This window comes from Hyla sarda, chromosome 3 (genome assembly GCF_029499605.1).
Source record: "Hyla sarda isolate aHylSar1 chromosome 3, aHylSar1.hap1, whole genome shotgun sequence".
NCBI classification, from domain to species: domain Eukaryota; kingdom Metazoa; phylum Chordata; class Amphibia; order Anura; family Hylidae; genus Hyla; species Hyla sarda.
The window spans coordinates 372,935,844-372,958,795 of NC_079191.1; the positions used below are offsets into that span (position 1 = coordinate 372,935,844).

General features: G+C 41.2%; 1 protein-coding gene across 2 annotated transcripts in view; it reads right to left on the bottom strand.

Annotated features, from left to right (window-relative positions):
• The window catches only part of TMX4 (thioredoxin related transmembrane protein 4), an 82,312-nt gene that overhangs the window by 44,294 nt on the left and 15,066 nt on the right, over positions 1 to 22,952 (bottom strand). For both annotated transcript variants that reach the window (XM_056567838.1, XM_056567837.1), the window contains exons 2-3: positions 8,252 to 8,367; positions 1,885 to 1,930 (exon numbers count right to left, since the gene is read on the bottom strand). In XM_056567838.1, coding sequence (XP_056423813.1) covers positions 1,885 to 1,930; positions 8,252 to 8,367 — 162 coding nt within the window. The remainder of the gene's footprint in view (positions 1 to 1,884; positions 1,931 to 8,251; positions 8,368 to 22,952) is intronic.

Consider the following 22,952-nt stretch of genomic DNA (forward strand, 5'->3'; position numbering starts at 1 on the left):
ACTAAACTTATTGGAAGGTTTAAAGGGTACCTCTCATCAAATAAACTTTTGATATATTTTAGATTAATGAATGTTGAATAACTTTCCAATAGCATGTTAATGAAAAATATGCTTCTTTCTATTGTATTTTTCCCGATCAGTCCTGTCAGCAAGCATTTCTAACTCATTCTGGAGTCCTAAACACTCAGAGCTGCCAGCTTGCTTTGTTCACAGCCAAACAGACTGTGAACAAAGCAGGCTGGCAGCTCTGAGTGTTCTCCTTTGTGAACAAAGCAGACTGGCAGCTCGTAGTGTTTAGGACTCCAGCATGAGTCTGAAATGCTTGCTGCCAGGACTGGTAGGGAGACCCCTAGTGGTCATTCCTTCAAAGTGGAAAATTAAATAGAAAGAAGCATATTTTTTAATAACATGCAATTGTGAAGTTATTCTGCATACATTAATCTATAATATATCAAAAGTTTTTTTGATGAGAGGTACCCTTTAAGATTTTTTTTTTAATAGAAGTAATTTACAAATCTGTTTAACTTTCTGGAGCAAGTCAAATTATGGACCCCTCATGAAAGAGAGTTATCATGCCGCCATCTGAAGCTATAGCGGGATACTGCTTACTGTCGGTGCAGGATCGAGATCCAAAGCTGTGTGCCCACAGTGGATGAAGAATGAAGCACTGAAAATGAGACAGCAGAAAATCCGCAGCCAAAACAGATAAGTGTGACCACAACACTGCAATAATAACATGTGGCTTATATGTGTAGGCACACTAACACACAATAGTATGCATACTACATCATAAATTTCGTTGCTGGAATTACTGTAACATTGCTGATGAACACTAACACTGTTTCTATCGTTGTATTCTGAAGAGGATTTAATATTGAATGCTATCATACATATTCTACAGTTGAATCAATATTGTTGGAATAAGTGTTCTATTGGCAGTGCTAATGTGGAGCTTAAGAGCAGACTGGACTGTAGATGAGTTTCAATACATCTGATGCTTACCGCATAATGTGGACAGTGGTCTAAGTTGGTATCTTATACCATAAGAGAGCTGAAACAATGGTCATTATCTGCGTACGCTCAATGCATGAGATAACACATGTTGCGCTCTGATTTAGCCTTGCACCCTTCATGTAAATTTGGAGTATAACATTCTGGTACACCGTACACTTGAAAATTCCCTGAGTGGTTATGATGAAGTAATCCAAATGGAAACTATGTATGTCTGTGGAAATACACTGATTTACGACTATTTTGTATGAACTGCAACTTATGAAGAAAGTTCTATGCATTCTATGTGAACTGTTACATATTCTTGAATTGTCCAGTTAGAGTTCTGCATATATGATCTGTGCCGCTGTGGCTACTCTATATTTTTGGATTCTCTGGACTATAGGATGGCCCGTAACTATATAGATATCAGATTTTTCTAGTTCAATTTAATTCTATTTCACTATTTTCACCATTGTGATTTTTAACATTGACATAATTAAAAGGTATTTTTTAGAGGTTCCCTTTTTGGTCTATCAGTTTGTGTAACTATTGGGAGACCTAACATTTATAGATATATATCTATCAGTGCAGATATAGATATAGAGATATATATATATATATATATATATATATATATATATATATATATATAAAAATATAAAAGTTTATTCCTGAAATACCCCTTTAATTTAAAGCTCCCCCTCTATGCTGACGTCCTGGAGACTCCATTTCACACAATGGAAACAGCAAATACAGGTATAAAGCTTTTTTTTTCATAAGACAGTTTGTATGGAATAAAGATATGGCTACCTCCCACTTTTCTCATTTTGCTGAATAAAAAAAAGTACTGAGTGTGTTACATTTATCTAGTGAGGTCATACATCCACTTACTGGTATATTGTTGGAAGAGTTGTGACAAAGAAACGACCGCTGAGTCCTAAGAAAAAGAGAAAAGAGTTTATTGAAGCAACAATGAGAAAATGACGGTATATATTCTATGTTATGATGTGATCAACACCAATCTATAAAAAGAGTTTTTCATGAAAATACATTATTCACTTTTCCATAAGATTGGGGAAACAACATTTGATAGCTAGAAGCTCCCTTCATCGCAGAGTCCCTAATGGATAGACAAAGTACATTGTTTTTCACAAATGTCTCATTAGACCAGTGTTTCCCAACCAGGGTGCCTCCAGCTGTTGCAAAACTACAATTCCCAGCATGCCCGGACAGCCAACGGCTGTCCGGGCTTGCTGGGAGTTGTAATTTTGCAACAGCTGGAGGCAACCTGGTTGGGAAACACTGCATTAGACTTTAAAGGGGTACTCCCGTGGAAAACTTTTTTTTATTTTTTTTTAAATCAACTGGCGCCAGAAAGTTAAACAAATTTGTAAATCACTTCTATAAAAAAATCTTAATCCTTCCTGTACTTTTTAGGGGCTGTATACTAAAGAGAAATCCAAAAAAAGAAATGCATTTCCTCTGATGTCCTGACCACAGTGCTCTCTGCTGACCTCTGCTGTCCATTTTAGAAACTGTCCAGAGCAGCATATGTTTGCTATGGGGATTTTCTCCTGCTCTGGACAGTTCCTAAAATGGACAGCAGAGAGCACTGTGCTCATGACATCAGAGGAAATGAATTTCTTTTTGGGATTTCTCTTATACAGCCCCTAATAAGTACTGGAAGGATTAAGATTTTTTAATAGAAGTGGTTTACAAATATGTTTAAACTTTCTGGCACCAGTTGATTTAAAAAAAAAAAAAAAAAAAAAAAAAAAAGTTTTCAACGGGAGTACCCCTTTAATGGAATTAACACACTTTCTCTCCCCCCCCCCCCCCCCAAAAAAAAAAAAATAAATTGGCTGGCTGATATACATATTTTAAATGAAAATGTGAAAAGAGCCTTTAGATTTCATGGTAACTGTCCTAAATAAAACTCTGCTCTGGCATCCCTACACTGGGCATGCTGCACTATGCCTCTGTCAAAACGAGATACCATGATAAAACCCAGATGACCCCATTATAGGTCAATGGGGTTTACCAGGCACAGTCTGGCACTGCCATCATGGTTTCCATTTCAACTGAACAAAGTCTAAGAGTCATGATGAGCGTTCCTGCACTCTGCAGTGTGAGTAGTACCTGTAAAGCAGTGCGCCGCAGCCGGAGGCTCTCCTGTAGGCTCACAAAATGCTATCATTTCATTCCTATTATTGGTTGACCATACCAGAAGGAATGGGGATCACTTGTAATGTGAGAGACTTAGCATAATATCTCTAGAATAAGGGTATGTTCACACGTAATTCCGTGAGCAGAATTCCGCGAATGGAATTAAGCGCTGAGAACATAAACATCAGTGTGAATGGGTTTCCGCGAGACCCGTTCATACTGCGGAATTTCAGCGGCGGACAATTCCGCAGCTGAAATTGTTCCGCGCAATGAAAGAACATGTTAATTCTTTACGCGGAAGTCCACAAAACACTGCATAGCCGCCAATGGTGACAGCACAGTGTCGCGCGGACCTACCGCCGAAGTATTTCGTCGGCAGCCGCCAGAATGGAATCTCCGCTCGAGGAATTCTGCAAGCAGAGATTCCGTTCACAATCCGTAGTGTGAACATACCCTAAGAGTGGTGCAGTTGCCCATAGCAACCAGATTGCTTCTTCATAACAGGCCTCTTTAATAATGAAAGAAGCAATCTGATTGGTTGCTATGAGCAACTGCACCACTCTTCCTCTACATTTGTTTTCATAAATCTCCCCCAATAACTTTATGGCTAAGTGAAGAGCGTGAATAGAGAACTGAAGTTCTCCCCCCAAAACCCCCCCCCCGTGATCACCACAAAATTTGGGATCCATGTAGATTGCAATATAATAAGCAGGTTTAATTGAATAACACGGCAGCTGGATTAGAATATACAGACCCACCTGGACAATTGATACTTTGTACAGCAGTACATTTCAGAGAATCCTTGAGCAAGTTCAGCCATGAACAAGCAGAATCCTCACTGACTGCCTTGGTGAAGCATCTGCCCGTCCTTGGACCCCCCCACACTTCCCTCCATGTACAGCTAGCAAGATGTCATAGGAGACCAGAATACAAATTATGTTTTTAACCCCTTAAGGACCAAGCCCATTTTCACCTTAAGGAACAGGCCAATTTTATTTTAGCATTTTCGTTTTTTTCCTCCTCTCCTCCTAAAATCCATAACTCCTTTATATTTCCATCTTCAGACCCATATAAGGGCTTTTTTTTTTTTTTTGCGTGACCAATTGTACTTTGTAATGAAACCTAATTTTACCAAAAAATTTACATCGAACCAAAAGAATAATTTTTTAGGGAGGAAATTTAAATTAAACCCACAATTTTGCACATTTTGGAGGATTTCGTTTTCACACTGTACATTTTACAGGAAAAATAACATGTGTTCTTTATTCTGTGGGTCAACGCGATTAAAATGATACCCATGTCTAGATACTTTTCTAATTTTGTACCCCTTAAAAAAATCTCAAACTTTTTGTACAAAATCAGCAATATAAAATCGCCCTATTTTGACCACCTATAACTTTAAAATTTTTCAGTATATGGGGTGGTGTGAGGGTTCCTTTTTTGCGCCGTCATCTATACGTTTTATTGATACCACATTTGCATATATAAAACTTTTGGATCACTTTTTATTAATTATTTTGGGGAATAAAATGTGACAAAAGTAGCAGCATTTTTGGACTTTTATTTTTATGTTTACAGCGTTCACCATACGGGCTCATTAACATAATATTTTGACAGTTTGGACATTTACGCACGCAGCGATACCAAATATGTTTATAAAAAAAAAAATTACGCTTTTAGGGAGTAAAATGGGAAAAAGGGACAATTTTCATTTTTATTGGGTGAGGGGATTTTTCACTTTTTTTTACTTTTTATTTTTACATTTTTCAACTTTATTTTTACATTTTTTATGTCCCCATAGGTGACTATCAATAGCAATCAGTTGATTGCCAATATTGTTCAGTGCTATGCATAGCTCGATCTCAGACCAGAGCAGAAGACCTGAGGAGACGGCTGGAGGCAGGTGAGGGGACCTCCGGCCGCCATTACAGATTATCCGATCCCCATGCCATTGGCCACCACATGCCAATGTAGTATTGTCTGCCTGTGGCTTCCTCAAGATGTGGCTCTACCCCTTTGTGGAGTTTCCATGCTGTGGCTCATACAGGGGGAACCAGAAAGATCTCAGGAAGTCCATAAGCTCATAAAAGGGTTTTACATGGGACAACCTATTTAAAGGGAAACCATAATTGAGAAAAAGTTGCACGTCAGAGAATGGTAAAGAATGCACTCACCTGGGAAAAAAGACTTGCTTGAAGAAATTTATTCTAAAAAGCAGTACATGTACAGCGGGTAGGATCAGGGAGCACCTCGCGGCCGCGAGGTGCTCCCTGATCCTACCCGCTGTACATGTACTGCTTTTTAGAATAAATTTCTTCAAGCAAGTCTTTTCCCGGGTGAGTGCATTCTTTACCATTCTCTTTGACGTGCAACTGTTGTATACTACATCTACTAGAGTAGCACCCCCGGTTGGAGTCCACTCTTTTAGCCTCAGTTTCTCTAGCCTACAGGACGCAATACACACTGTGCAGTGCCGGACTTTTCCTCTCTGTGTTGACTGATAGAAAAAAAAAACTTTTTTTTAACCAACAGGAACACATAATATCTCTTAAAATACTGTGCCCGACCATTTCAGGAAAGGCTCAACCCGTTCCTGCAAAGTTTAGAGAATTAACTTTTAAACTGTCCGGCACTGTGTGATAATGCTTGTCACACTCTCACAGCTGTAATCATGCCTACTGATATGTGACTGACAAGCCAGTGGGTGTCTAACAGAGTCACAGAGGGACTGCAGAACGAGCTCCCAGCTGCGGCTGTGTAGCTCTGTGTGACCGCTTGTTTCCCGTTGTAGAAATCCGCCGCTACAAGAGGACCCACAGAGATACCCGGCCACAGCAGGGAGTTCGCTCTGCATTCCCTCTGTGACTGAAGAGTTGAGAATACAGTGGGGTGCAGTATTATAAGAGGAATTATGTGCTCCTGCTGGTTTTATAATGTTTTTTCCAATGCCAGGTTCCTTTTAACCACGCTTGATAATTTCTTATAAAGCACCTAATGAGGGAGGGAGAATCAATTTCTAAATGTTAAGCTAGTCCGTATGTTATTGAAATGTGCCATCATGTAAATAGTTTTTCGGATAAAATCACTAATCACTGTATCCTTTATATTGCTGCCATGGAAACTGCAAGTCCTAGGTTATGGCACATAAACACAGAAAAATATGCAATGGCTCAGGGAATGTCGACCATATAATTTTTTTTTTATGCATCCTGTTTTATCCAATTTTCAGATTGCACAATTTCTGACCCAACATTTACTTACATATTAGCTGAAAAAGATATAGATTCTCTCTGAGGGCGTTAGGTTACATGCCATACACCACTAAAGCCAGTGACTGGCGACAGTTCCTGCATGGATAAAGAGCAGCAGTCTCAAACTCCCAGCATGCCACATGTCACACCAAACTCCAAAAATGGGCTGGACAAAATTATTGGCACCCTTTCAAAATTGTGGAAAAATAAGATGATTTAAAGCATGTGAAGCTCCTTTAAACTCACTTGGGGCAAGTAGCAGGTGTGGGCAATATAAAAATGACACCTGAAAGCAGATAAAAAGGAGAGAAGTCCACTTAGTATTTGCATTGTGTGTCTGTGTGTGCCACACTAAGCTTGGACAACAGAAAAGAGAAGAGAACTGTCTTAGGACTTGAGAACCAAAATTGTGGAAAAATATCTAGAGATGAGCGAACATACAGTAAATTCGATTCGTCACGAACTTCTCGGCTCGGCAGTTGATGACTTTTCCTGCATAAATTAGTTCAGCTTTCAGGTGCTCCGGTGTGCTGGAAAAGGTGGATACAGTCCTAGGAGACTCTTTCCTAGGAATGTATCCACCTTTTCCAGCCCACCGGACCACCTGAAGGCTGAACTAATTTAAGCAGGATAAGTCATCAACTGCCGAGCCGAGAAGTTCGTGACGAATCGAATTTACTGTAAGTTCGCTCATCTCTAAAAATATCAACAATCTCCAGAGATCTAGATTTGCCTTTGTCTACAGTGCGCAACATTATCAAGAAGTTTACAACCCATGGCTGACACAGAGACATAAAAAAGCAAGATGAACTTGAGTAATCCAAAATCCTTCTGGGAAAACATCTTGTGGACAGATGAGACCAAGATAGAGCTTTTTGGTAAAGCACATCATTCTACTGTTTACCGAAAATGGAATGAGGCCTACAAAGAAAAGAACACAGTACCTACAGTGAAATATGGTGGAGGTTCAATGATGTTTTGGGGTTGTTTTGCTGCCTCTGACACTGGGTGCCTTGAATGTGTGCAAAGCATCATGAAATCTGAGGATTATCAATGGATTTGGGGTCGCACTGTACAGCCCAGTGTCAGAAAGCTGGGTTTGTGTCCAAGATCTTGGGTCTTCCAGCAGGACAATGATCCCAAACATGTGTTAAAAAGCACCAAGAAATGGATGGCAACAAAGCGCTGGAGAGTTCTGAAGTGGCAGCAATGAGTCCAGATCTAAATCCCATTGAACACCTGTGGAGAGATCTTAAAATTGCTGTTGGGAAAAGGCGCCTTCCAATAAGAGAGACCTGGAGCAGTTTGCAAAGGAAGAGTGGTCCAACATTCCGGCTGAGAGGTGTAAGAAGCTTATTGATGGTTATAGGAAGAGATTGATTTCAGTTATTTTTTCCAAAGGGTGTGCAACCAAATATTAAGTTAAGGGTGCCAATAATTTTGTCCAGCCCATTTTTGGAGTTTGGTGTGACATTATGTCCAATTTGCCTTTTTTCTCCCTTTTTTGGTTTAGTTCCAATACACACAAAGGGAATAAACGTGTGTATAGCAAAACACGTGTTACTGCAATCCTTTTCTGTGAGAAATACTTCATTTTCTTGAAAAATTTCAGGGGTGCCAACATTTACGGCCATGTCTGTAGTATGGGGACAACATCACTGGGCTTCAATCTATCACTGAAATATCTATCACCCCTGCCTTGGCATAACAGCCCCTGGCCTGCTGCTACATAACTATGTGTCGGTGTAAAGGTAAATAGTGTGCATGCAAAAATAGGACAAGCAAAAACACTTACCAACATAGACAACAAGTACAGATAAAGATTTCATTGTGCACAGTACCTGGTTCTTCAGTCACGTCCACCTTGGCTACATTGACATCAAGGCGAGGACTTCGTTTTGCAAAATTCTCCCACTCGGGCTTTATCTGCTGGCAAGCCGGGCACCATGGAGCAAAGCTGAAATGAGAAAGACTCATGAATGAACATACAATATTATCATTTTTATTTATTTATTTATAGCAGGTTGCCTATCATCTATCAGCATGTTCTACACAGATTGTTATCGGTGTTCCCTACTTCATGCACTTTATGGGAACTGCCCAATGAATATGTGCTATCTGTAGGCCATACATTTTTATGCCATCTGTTAACCCCTCAATTCATTTTTCATTTTGGCCTCTTTGTGTTTGAGTTATTTTGCATTTTTTTGTTGATTCTTTACAGCATTTACTCTTCACATTAAATATGGTACCCTATTTAACTAATTTTTGAGTGTATTAGAGGCACGCTGATACCCAATGTGTATTTTTTTTTTTAATTGCTTAATTTTTCTTAGACTTCAACTTCTTACAGACTGTATGCTATTACATTATGTGCAATTTCACCGGGACACTGGGCTCTGCTAGAGCTACGTTTACTGTGCTCTAGGAGCATGCTCTCTGATCAGACAGCCCTGTGGTCCTTTCTAGGGTAGGTTACCTGATTGATGCAGGGAATCCCCTCTGATAATAGATATTCCCCTTTAATGGCTTTGTTCATAGACCACAGACATCAAAGAGTTAGGCTGGGTTCACATCACGATTTGACCTTCCTATTCACAGATACGATTTTGGAAGCTCAAATCGCCTGAAATCGTATCGGTCCATGGATAGGTATGGACAGATATGAAGCCATTAACTACTCTTGGGCTGCGGACGCGATCTGGTCATTTTCTCAGGGGATCTGATTTTTGACTCGGACGGAAAATCATGGTCATGCTAAGAAAATGACCAGATTGTAGTCACTAGCTGACTACGATCGGGTCCGCGGCCCCGGAATAGTTAATGGCTCCGTATCTGGACCCCCTACCAATACTGTTTTTCATTCCATAAAATCTGAACATAGGACTTACCAAAAGTCCCTAGCAGTTATGGTCTGCTAGAGACTTAACCATTACTTAACTTTCCTTGGATGAGATATCACAGGTACCTTGGGGAAATATAGCGACTCCCCCCCACACACACACACACCCCCCACACGTACACCACCTGTCTCACTAATATTTATCTATCTACCTATCTATATATAGCTGTATTAAATGCCCCTTTTAAACGGGTACTCTCATAAAAAAAAAAATATATATATATATATTAAATAAATTATGTAAAAAGAAAAAATGTTTGTAATATATTTTATTTAAAAAAAAATCATGTTATACATGTTTTTTTTACATTTGAAAACCTGGCCACTAGGTGTCACCCTATATGGCTCAGGATTACTTCCCCCCCCCCCCCCATACGTTGATCACGTTCGGACCAACGCTGGCCGTAGTCCGGAATGCGCGTTCACGTGAATGAGGAGAGGGAGATGCAGGGGGGGCGGGGATATTTGAATTTTGCGCGCCGCGCACACGAGCGCTGTGCTCGCTCTCTGCCCGTTTCCTATACAGGCAGAGAGCGAGCACAGCGCTCATGCACACGCGGTGCGCAAAATTTAAATATCCCCGCCCCCCCCCTGCATCTCCCTCTCCTCATTCATTGCAGGGCGTGAGCTGCAGGAGAGAGAGGTGACTGGCAGAAGCGAGCCCCGGTCAGGCTTCAGATTACGTCGCGCCTGCCGGGACCGCCCACTTCCTGCCCTCCCCAGAGAGCTCAACTCTGAGCTACCGAAGCTAATCTAAAAAAGGAATTTTATGGGGTTTTCGATAAAAATAAATACGTGGATAGATGTAGTTAGTGTCAGGGACAGATGGGGAGGGGGATCAGGGAAATTAAAGTTAGTGATAGCTACTAGAGATTAGCGAACTTACAGTAAAATCGATTCGTCACGAACTTCTCGGCTCGGCAGTTGATGACTCATCCTGCATAAATTAGTTCAGCTTTCAGGTGCTCCGGTGGGCTGGAAAAGGTGGATACATTCCTAGGAAAGAGTCTCCTAGGACTGTATCCACCTTTTCCAGCCCACGGGAGCACCTGAAAGCTGAACTATTTTATGCAGGATAAGTCATCAACTGCCAAGCCGAGAAGTTCGTGACAAATCGAATTTACTGTAAGTTTGCTCATCTCTAATAGCTACTCATTAAAGTAAACGAACAAACTAGTATAGGAAAGGGTTAAGAATAACTTTTTTAATACATTTACGATATCTCAAAAAGCTGTGGATGCCCTTTGTAAACAATAACATTTAAAGGGGTACTCTGCTGCTCAGCGTTTGGAACAAACTGCTCCGAATACTGGAGCTGGCGTCGGGAGCTTGTGATGTTTGTTCCAAACGCTGAGCAGCGGAGTACCCCTTTAAGCTCTACTTTTCCATAGTGCATATGAATAATAAGAATGGAAATCTGAAACAATACATACTTAATTTGCAAAAAAAAAAAAAAAAAAAAAAAAAGGAATGGAAATCTGTTGGTTGCAATAGGGTACGTACCCCCATTCCTATCCCTATCAGACATCACCACTATTAACACTGACATGATGTCTATGGGATCCAGAGCTGCAGATATAACAAATTATATTTTATATAGTGTGTCCAAAAGTCAAACCAAGGTAAAAACTGTTCAGAGCATTTAGAGATATTTATGGAGATTTAACAAAACCTTTGTGGAGAAAGAGTGGTACAGTTGTCCATAGTAAACAATCAGATCGCTTAGAAAAAAGCAATCTTGTTGGTTGCTATGGGTAACTGCACCACTCTTCCTCTTCACAGATATTATAAATCTACCTCATTATTTCTAAATAAAATGTAAATAGGAAACAATAGACTTAAGGGGGTCTCAATGACGTCTATGAGGGAGTTTTCTAGTCAAGCTCTGTGACCTGTTTAGAGGGCATTGTGCCCATAATGTACTGTGATTGACCCAATCCTATCTTATTTATATACTGATGTCATCTTTCCCCGTAATCCAGCCTGTGATAAGGAGAAGAGTGATGAAAAGTTCTCTACAGAACAGAAAGTGTCATTTTATTATTAGGTTTAGTAGCCAGAAAAAAATATACAACATTTCAGGATGCATAATGTAGATAGTAAAAAAAAAAATAAATTCTTAAACAAAAAAGGTTTCAAAATGACAACCTGAGTTACACAATAGATCAAATTCTGAAGACACATTTCCTTTAAAAAAACAAACAGAAATTTGTGTAAAATTTTAGCTTTCCTGTCAATGTCACCAAAATACATACTAATCTACCTGAAAAGCCACATTATAAATATCATCCTGAAAGATTTGTACATTAATCCGGGTAGTGTTATGTTTAAGAGAGAGAACACTGAACACTGGAACCAGCCTAGCAGCTTTACTGCCAGAAAGCTATATAGTGTTCATTCATCTGAAAAATGAATGCAATCACAATAAGGCGATACATGACAATGGAAACCACTTTGTTTCAATTTTATTTTTGCTATTGGCCAATTAATGCTAATTTTAGTCCTTTAAAATTAGATGAACTAGAGTAACCTAAGGCATGCCATCTGTAGGACGTTGTGCCAAGCCAAGCCTAAGTTAATACTCTTTATGTAACACTGACAAGCATGCCCAATGCACCCAAAGGGAAGCTCTGGATTCTAGGTATAAATAAAACACTACTTTGGTAATAAGATGTTTTTGCAGAAAATAAATCACGTTTGTTAACTGAAATATGTCAGCTCTGGTTGCCAATGTTTTATTTATTTCTCGGCCAAGGAGGTGGGGCCAAGTTGCTTAAGTGCCACAGCCTTGCATGCCTCCTAGCTTACTCCTGCTCCCAGCCTCTCCTAGAGCCCTGTACGGCAGTTAAGGAGGGAGGATCTGGAAAGAATGGGGGAGTGAAGAGATTTGCTAGTCTGTGGCACTTGAACAGCACAGCCCCGTCTCCTTGACACTTGGATGAGAAGTGGATAGTTGTGTTTTTAGGTTTGGCAGCCACCTTTGGCAATACCCTAACAGCTATCTAACAATGTCTGCAGGTCTTGGCAGCAAACACAGCTGACAGATTATCTTTAATATTTGTATGCAAAGAGTTCTCCTCCTATGCTGAATGGACAAGGCCCACTTAGAGGAGCACTATTATGCAGAAGAATGTATTTCCTATCCAAATGATAGGGCAGTAAGTTTTAGATCGTGGGGATCCAACTGCTAGGAACCCCTGTGATCTCCTGGACTGGACCCCTGCTCTCAGCGGGAATGGGGCGTGTGGACCCCCAACACAAAGTGGCGATGACACCCCCCCTCCATGTATCTCTTTGGGAGAGCCGAGGATAGCCGAATGAGGTCTCCCATGGTTATGCATGGAGGGGTTGTTTCAGCCGCTGCTTTATGCGAGGGTCAACACGCCCTGTTCCCGAGGAGAGCCAGGTTCCCATCCAGGAGACCTTGCAGGGTCCCAGTGGTTGCCCCCTCCCCCCCCCCCCCCCCCCCGCTCGATCAGCACATCCTGATTACACGGAACGATGTTGCCGACAAATGATGATATTTAGGGCCACAGAATGCTAGTAATCAGCTGACAAATACGATGAGAGCTCAGCCTTTTACACAGGCCATAAATGGCCAATTCAGTCGATAATTGCTTTGTGTAAAAGGTACTTTAGATATACTATATAAAGATTAGACTGCTGTAAAAGGAAGAGAATAAAGACAACTAGGATAAGGTCACTGTAGCCAAGAGTATATCACTGACTATGCTGTTAAGAATGGCTTTCTGTGCATGCCGTCCTATAAGTATATGTAATGAGCCTATTAAAAGAATAAGAAAAAGTCATGAAAGGTTTCATAAGGGGTTATTATGGCCCATTTCAAAACTTCAGGATTAAGCCAGCAGCACACTGTCATATATGGCATTAGCGACAGACAAAAAAGGGATTTAAGTACTATAACTCCCATTACTCTGGACTATGAAGTCTCCACAGAACGTATGCACTTTTGTACTACATTCAGCGTGACACATATAAAAGAGATAGGAAGATACACATGCATTAGGCAATTCAGAACATTTTGTCAGCCAGGGGTCTTCAGTACTTTACAGAGATGATACGGTCAGACAGAGGAACATTAACAGCAAATGTGGAACACTGTTCCTGTGTCACTGCAGAGAATGTCATTGTCAGACACTGCATATAGAACATAAATTTTGCAAGATCTGAGCATTTCACAGATTATTAAGGAAAAGATCGCTATGTTGACCAACAAAGTATGGACATTTGTTGCCAAATGGTACAATGTTATTTATAAATCTTTTTTTCAGCATGAATGTCCACCATTTCATAGGATATAATTTTTAGGTCTAAAAATTCTCTCTGCTAGTTAAAACCCCCTGGTTTCCCTTCACATAGCCATAGAATTAAATAAGACTGACTGTCTGCAGCTGCTACTGGGGGGGGATTTAGTTTAGTTCAATGTCTAAATCTACTGCGAATGCAGAAAGCTCAAGAGCTCCACCTACTGTCGGCTGCAGTCAGCGAGAATGTTATTTAAAACAGTTTTTTTTAATGGCGTTTTCCTTTAATGTTTGAACGGTCCACAAAATTTCCATATAGAGTGCTACAGACTCTTTAAAAAAGAGAGCTCCATCAATATTGTACCTCTTGTGCCTGGTACTACGATAGGACTGCAATAGTGTATAAATCCAAATTAACCATAGGGTATTCCCCCGGTTATTAAACATATTTCTCAACTTCCCATTCAGGCCGACGCCCTCCTGGGACTAATTTCCCAAACTTGGGAACCCTATTAATTAAAATATAACTTTTATTCCGTTATTTTAAAATTGTGTCCAAAATTAGTGAGATAACTAAACGATAATGTGAATTTAAATCACAGTCATTTGGTCAGTCTGGGGTTATTTATTTTCATTCCCCTTATATTCATATAATTGCCCGAAATGAGTTCCCAACCGGGTATCTACAGTATTTGATATTTTGGAATTGACCATTCACATCCAGCATTATTTGATAATTGTACTGCTCCAAATGCTGCTTTTTAAAAATTACACTAAGACACCCCCCGACGTTTTGCCGGCCCTAACCGGCTTTATCAAGGGTCAAGGTGCGTCCCTGTCTGTGATCCTGATTTTTATATCCTCTGTTTGTGGGTGGGCATAACCTTTTCAAATTAGTGCCGCCTATCACATCACTTTAGAAAAACATTTACATCACTTCCGATCCAGGATAAGCACCTGAATGGTTACAAGAGACTGTCAGTTATGTTGGCAACCAGTAGTATTCCTACCTGTGTTATTACGTTTGTAAGGCTGCATGTAATATCCTGTCAATCTCCCAGGTTCTTCGCATCCGCGCGATCAAATGACGTGCTGGCTTGCGCATCCGCCCGTAACTTCTTTGTGTATTTTATCATGTGATCAGTCCCGGGGTCCATGACGTGTGTTGTTTACCTAAGTCACGTGATCCCACCATCACGTGACCATCTCACGTCCATATCCTCACTAGGCCATATTGGTCACATGACCCGGATCTCCTATTCACCAGTAAGTTATTACATTAGATCTATTATTAAATTATATGTATTCATCATTTCAAAGGATGTTATTCCTATTCGCCCAGACTTATAGGAGTCAAGTTATTAATAGGAAAAATTATTTTAAATAATTGGTTTATATCTAAGGCCTAGATCTATACCCCAGAATGGTCCTATATTATATTGTAAATTGCTATAAATATGCGTTCATATTTATATCTTCCACTGATCCCAGTGTGAAATTTCTTCTTATCTGGTAAATATTTGAATGATTATATTTTGTTTTTATGCGCTTTTCATTTTTCCATCATTTCATCATTAGTACTCATATAGGACCAATTCAGTTGTTAATCTCATCGTCATCCATATTTCTTTTTATTCCCCTCTTTTTCCTTTATTTCTATTTTTGTTGGGCCACTAATAAAATTAGGTGTGAAAAAGGTATATACAATCCAAAGGTTTAAAAACAGTATTCAAAATGATCTTTGTATATAAATTATTTTTTCAGTTCCATTAATTTATTGTAATAAATAGAGGATTATTATTATAGTGGGATGATCTATCCCTTCACTCTCAGACAGGTGTAACATTATATTAGATTAATCTCTCACCTATTTCCATACTTTCTATTTTTTCTATTGTCAACCAATCATTAAATAAATGCAATAGAGAGCACACAATGACCAAATATACAGAATTGTGCTTGGTATTGCAGCCCAGGCTCATGCACTTGAATGGTGCGGAGTTGCATGGCCAGCTTAAAAAAAAAAAAATATATAAAAAAATAAAAAAAAAATAAAAAAAAAAAAAAGGTATGGTGCTAGGAGCTGGAAACCCATTGATCATGTACGAGTCCCCTATCTTAACCCCTTAAGGACCAGTGGTTTTTCAGTGTTTGCATTTTCATTTTTTCCTCCTTACCCTTAAAAAATCATAACTCTTATTTTTGCACCTAAAAATCATTATGATGGCTTATTTTTTGCGCCACCAATTCTACTTTGCATGGATATCAGTCATTTTACCCAAAAATCTACGACGATACGGGGAAAAAAAAATCATTGTGCGACAAAACTGAAGAAAAAACACAATTTTGTAACTTTTGAAGGCTTCAATTTCTATGCAGTACATTTTTCGGTAAAAATTACACCTTATCTTTATTCGGTAGGCCCATACAATTAAAATGATACCCTACTTATATAGGTTTGATTTTTTCATACTTCTGGAAAAAATCCTAACTACATGCAGGAAAATGTATACGTTTAAAATTGTCATCTATTTCTTCGCATATGAGGGCTAATTTTTTGCACTGTGATCTGAAGTTTTTAGCGCTACCATTTTTGTATTGATCGGACTTTATTGCTTTTTATTAATTTTTCCATGATATAAAAAGTGACCAAAAATACTCTATTTTGGACTTTGGAATTTTTTTGCACATACGCCATTAAACGTGCAGTTTAATTAACGATATATTTTTATAGTTCCGACATTTCCGCACGTGGCGATACCAAATATGTTTATTTTTATTTGCACATTTTTTTTTTTTTAAATGGGAAAAGGGGGGTGATTCAAATTTTTATTAGGGGAGGTGTTAAATGATCTTTATTCACTTTTTTTTTGCAATGTTATAGCTCCCATAGGGACCTATAATACTGCACACACTGATCTTTTACATTGATCAATGGTTTCTCATAGGTAAGGGGACTCTCCTCGTGTCCTACAGATGTTCGGGACGCCGCGATTTCACCGCGGCGGTCCCGAACAACCCCCTGAGCTAACCGGCATTAGTTTACTTTCACTTTAGACGTGGCGATCAACTTTGAACGCCGCGTCTAAAGTGTTAATAGTGCGCGGCACCGCAATCAGTGCCACTCGCTATTAGCCACGGGTCCCGGCCTCTAAGGCCGGGCCCGACCAGCTATCCAGGACATACAGGTACGCCCTTGGTCCTTAACAGGTTAAGACCACCAATATTTAAAGGGGTTCTCCGGTGCTCACACATCTTTTCCCCTATCCAAAGGATAGGGGATAAGATACCTGATCGCGGGAGTCCCGCCGCTGGGGACCCCCGGGATCATGCACGCGGCACCCCATTTGTAATCAGTCCCCGGAGCGTGTTCGCTCCAGGACTGATTACAGGCGACCACTGGGCCGGCGGCATGTGACGTCACGCTCCGCCCCTCAATGCACGTCTACGGGAGGGGGTGTGATAAAACAGATTTGTAAATTACTTCTATTAAAAAAATCTTAATCCTTCCAGTAGTTATTCTTTTCTGTCTGTCCACAGTGCTCTCTGCTGACACCACTGTCCATGTCAGGAACTGTCCAGAGCAGGAGAAAATCCCCATAACAAACATATGCTGCTCAGGACAGTTCAGGTGGCAGCAGAGAGCACTGTGGACAGACAGAAAAGAAATCCAAAAGAAAATAATTTCCTCTGTAGTATACAGCAGCTAATCAGTACTGGGAGTATTAATATTTTTTAATAGAAGTAATTTACTAATCTGTTTAACTTTTTGGCACCAGTTGATTTAAATAAAATAAAAAATTCCACCGGAGTACCCCTTTAAGTACGAGGTCTCCTCTTGGCCTGTTATGGCTGAAGAAATGTATAGGACATTTGTTTGTTTGTTTTTGCAAAAACTGCTGGTTTCACATTGCAAAATAGCATTTTCTGTAGCACAAAATTGACCTTAAAAACCATTTTCAGCTGAAATTGTGTGCCATTTTTACTAGGGATCGACAGATTATCGGTTTGGCCGATATTATCGACCGATAATCACGATTTTGGGCATTATAGGTATCGCCAATTACCTTGCCGATAATGCCCCGAACCCCGCACCGCTCCCTACCGCCCCCCACTGCCCCGCACAGCCGCCACCCCATTGCCTCCCCCATACCCGGTTTTATTATTACCTGTTCCCGGGGCACGCGGTCCGCGCTACTTCTGCGTTACGCTGTGTGCTGCTCTCTGCAATGACGAGTGACGTCCTCAACGCGACGTCACCGTCAATGCGCACAGTGACAGCTCTGGACGGGAGCCAGAAGAAGCGCGGACCCCGGCAACAGGTAATTATAAAACCGGGAATGGGGTAGCGGCAGTGGTTAAACTCAGGACGGGCAGGGGGAGAGAAGCAGCGGCGGTCTCTGGGCAGGGGGGGGGGCAGCGGCGGTGGTAGCGCAGACCCGGGGAACAGGTAATTATAAAACCGGGGATGGGGGAGACAATGGGGCAGCGGCAGTGGTTAAACTCAGGACCGGCAGGCGGAGAGAAGCGGGCGGCAGTATCTGGCCCCGAAAAAGCCGCTGCAGTTCATTGATTTAAAGTGCCCACTTTAAATCATTAATCTGCAGCAGCTTCTGTAGGGCTGGGGGGGGGGGGGGGAAGAGTCGTGAAATAGCCGATAACTTATACTGGAATATCGGTATAAGTTATCGGCCGGAAAGTCCGCAGCTTATTGGTATCGCCATCGGCCCTAAAAAATCAATATCAATTCAATATCAAAAATCAATATCAATTCAATAATTTTTTCTGTATATATGTATGAAAAAAAATTTAATTAAATTGTTATGAATTTACATCTTCATGAATTCGATAATTTACAACAATCAAAGTGCAATAAAACTATGTCTTGTGTTCAGAACTTCTAAATGGATTTTGCCTATGCAAAAATAAATAAAAATCTCCTTGTAATAGGTCAGGGATGACTGACGGCACTAACTTTCATCCTCCCATCTCTGACTATGGATTGTTGAATCACATAAATCAAATCTGTTTGCAGAAAACAATCCACAAGCCTTGGAAGTGAGATTTCTTCTGTTGTGACGCTTTAAGGGCCCGTGAGCAGAAAATAATTACATGTCTCCTAAGGCTGCAACATCTCTTCTATCTGCCCTTTGGATTATGAATGAACATCTCCCAGATAAAACAATTTGTGCTACTTTGGGAGGGGGGAGAAAAGGCAGAGAAAAGAAAACAATGTACTTCAATTTCCACAGCTCGGCTGAATCTTAATCATACTCCAAAGTAGCTCCGAGCAAGACATTTATTACAAGAACAATGCATTACAATCAGCCATGGAAGGTTATTGTTCTCGAAAGTCAGATTTGGGGCTTCTATGTGCTTAACTCCTTCTGTTCAAAATGTGTCTGGATTATATTGTAATTCTATATATAGAAAATTGTCCTCTAAATGTAGGGAAAAAACAAACAAGGATTAACATCAGGCCGGCATTCAATTACACCTGCTACATGATAGATACAATAGATAAAGCGATATTCAGCTTGTTTAATGTAGCTGCCGATCTATAGAATCTGCAGATAACACGTCCTATAATCACAACACATTGCGCCAAATAACCAACTCATGATTGCTGTACTGCGCTGGGAGTCACCTACAGAAGGCTGAACTCCACCTATTGTTTTAGAGCATAGTTTACCAACCAGAGGCTCTTCAGTTGTTACAAAATTACAGCTCCCATCATGTCCTGACAGCCAAGGCTGTCTTAGGTGCTTAAATGGGAACTGTCAGATACAAAAACTTGATATGTTGTAAAGCATGCAAAACCATACTGAAAAAGTAGCCAAACAACTGCCCCCCCTGCCTGCTTGGACACATACTAGTCCTGCTGTGTCCATGCGTCATCACCTATGTCATGGACACACTTCCTTGACTGACAGCTGTGAGCACAGGGCTTACACCTGGAGGAAAAATCCTCCCACTGTCAGCTTGTGTCCCGTTACTGTCAGTGAGGACGAACTGGGAACTGTAGTTTTGCTAATGCTAGTGGAGATGTGAGCAGACTGCATACTGAGGGAGGGGGTGGAGACCTGCAGTGAGGCCACACCCCCTCCCTTTGAGAGGAATTCAGACTAGTGAGCTAAATTAAAAGTGCAAAAAAAATACAATAAATTAAGGTGCTAGGACACATAAGAATTAGATGTACATGTTCAGGATTAGGTACTGAGTGATATATATAAAAAAAAAATAAAGTGTTGGATCTGACGGGTACGCTTTAAAGGGGTATCAAAAGGATAGGGGATAAGATGTTAGATCACTGGGGACCCCCGCAATCTCTCCAGCAGCACCCCCATTTTTCAGCTGCACAGAGCAAGGATCGCTCTGTGGCTGATGCCGGGCGGTGCAGGGGACGGAGTATCGTGACGTCAAGGCTTCGCCCCCTCGTGACATCACACCCGCCCCCTCAATGCAAGCCTATGGGAGGGAGCATGACGGCCCTCACACGAGGGCAGAGTCGTGACCTCACAATACTCGGTCCCCTGCACCGCCCGTCATCAGCCACAGAGCAATCCTCACTCTGTGCCGCTGACAAACAGGGGTGCTACAGGAGTGATCGCGGGGATCTTGCATTTGATAGGGGATAAGATGTTTAGTGCCGGAGTACCCCTTTAAAAGGATTATCCAACAAAGGTGACTTTAGTAATTTAGTTTCATGCAGTAATGGACATGCTTACTAATGATCTGTGCTTGTGTTGGTGGGAAATGGCAGTGTCCTGTATCCCCATGACATGCTGGCTTGTTTTTGGGAACTGGCTACATCCGGTTTCTGTGGCCTCCTTCAGACTACAATACCCAGAATCCTTTGTTTCAAAGTGACTCTTTTCCTTCCTATACATCAGTCGCCCCACGTATAGCAGCACAGCCACGTTCCCTTTGATCACGTGACTTGCCTGACACACAAGCTGTGGATCTGTGTATGAATGCATGCTGGTAACATCAGCATGAGGCTGGCTTCACACACACAGACAAGGCAGCCAAGTCCCCTTTCAGCACCTGACTTGTGATTTATTGTCTCAGGCTGCACAACAAGCTGGGAAAGGTCTAAAACAACACTAATTTTTTAGGCTACAGAAAAAGAACTACCGGGGAAAAAACAGACAAAGAAATTTCAGCAGCTGATAATTATTGGAGGGATTAAGATTTTTTAATAGAAGTAGTTTACAAATCTGTTTAAATTTCTGTAGCCAGTTGATATAAAAAAAAATAAAGTTTTTTTCCTGGAATACCCCTTTAAAGGGGGCATGGATGACCTGGCCTCTGTAGGTGACCGTATTATCGAATTACTTCCAGCGCACAATGCCTAGATGGCACATAAACACCTCATGTGGATTTCAGGTTCCAGCAGTCGTCTGACCTTTCATTACAGAATTCTGTTGTAAGATTACATTACTGCTCTAGAGTTAGGATTAAAGGACTAAGTCAATTCTTCAATATTAATCCTCAGAAAGCCCAGGATGAAATCAATTTCATAATGTTTAGTCTTCCCATCTGATCATATAATAAGCCCAGATTTAAATTACGTTCAGAAAAAAATAATAAAAATAAAAAGATAATTTTATCATATGAAACTGTCCAGCAGAATGGTGCACGGGTATAAAAACTTTTAGACAAAAGGAAAGCAGTGTGCAGGACCTCGAGATGGCAAAGTGGGTGGAGGGGAACCAGCAGCCGCTTACCAAAGCAGGTTGTGTCAACTTACACACACACACACACACAACAATGGAGAGCGCATGGAAACAATACGTCGTCCGCAGCCTTCCTGGAGTAGATATGACCAGGAGAGTGACTGTAAATGTACAGGGATAACTTCGGTGCTGGACAAAATGGAGTTATCAGGACCACAAAAATAAAACCAGGTCTGTTTATTGTACAAAGATGCAACGCGTTTCGCTGTGCATGCGCAGCGAAAACGCGTTGCATCTTTGCACAATAAACAGACCTGGTTTTATTCTCGTGGTCCTGATAACTCCATTTTGTCCAGCACCGAAGTTATCCCTGTACATTTACAGTCACTCTCCTGATCAGAACTTTTAGACAGGAAGCCCTACTATCTTCCCTATAACTAGGCCATCCAGAGTGCCCCCATATGTTTTGACTTTCCATCAAAATGTATGGCATTACATACAGTCATTGACCGCCTGAAGTTCTATCTCATCCAGAAGAAGCAGTCAGACAAGTGAAGACAGTGCTGTGGTGCCAAGAGTAGAAGAGGTTTGCTATGGGGATTTGCTCCTACTCCGGACAGTTATAGACTTGCATTAAGGGGACGGGCCGTGATGTCATGAGGGGCGGAGCCATGACGTCACGCGCTCTGGCCCCTGTATCGCCCGTCATTACGCACAGAGCGAACTTGCTCTGTGCAGTAATGATGGCGGGGTGCCGCAGTGGCGATCCACGGGGTCCCCAGCAGCGGGACCGCGGCGATCTAACATCTTATCCCCTATCCTTTGGATAGGGGATAAGATGCCAGGGGCGGAGTACCCCTTTAATGAGAACTGTGTAGAGGTGTGGGGTTGTGCTCTGGTTTAAAAGATTCAGCAAATAATTCAAACTTCTTAATCCAAGGATAATGAAGAAAAACCGGCACTCACCCGTCTTCTCTCTAGAATTCTTTATTTATTGCAAAATACTCACAATTAAAATCGTGGATGGGGGGAGAGGGATCGACAAGGGGGGGGGGGGGGGGGGTACACAAACAGGCGACAGATTCTGTTTCACTCGGCTGGCGAGCTTCCTCTGGCCATGCAAGTCTGGAGACTGAACTGGCTCTTATACAGGTGAGAGGTGGACCTGAAATTGATCCGGACCGCCCACCTGCGCTGACGTCATTGGTGTGAACACAATGGTTCACACCATTGGCTTTATATCGCCATTTTGGTATACACATCAGAAGAGCACAGAACGAACATATAAATACAACTTATAAACTAGGTATTTAAAAACATGGTGCATAATCCACTTTCTCATTTAGTCCCAACGGGCCCGCTGCGGCAGTATGTATGATCCAGTAAGTTTCACGTTGCAATAAATACTTATCTATATTTCTACCGGGCTTAGGTCTAACTCTCTCTATACCTGAAAATTTTAAGTGATCTGTCTGACCCCTGTGGGATTCCACTACATGGGAGATCAGGCGCAGGGCTCCTTTTAAAGTGCGAAACGAGTACATGTGTTCTCTTATTCGCGCACTCGACTTTTGTCACCGAAGCACTCGAATTTGTGCTGAAAAATAGCACATTCAAGTTTGGAGAACAGTGGTATAGGCAGGACACCGGGACCCCAATGGGGACCCCAGTGTCCTGTACCTATGCTAATCTGTTC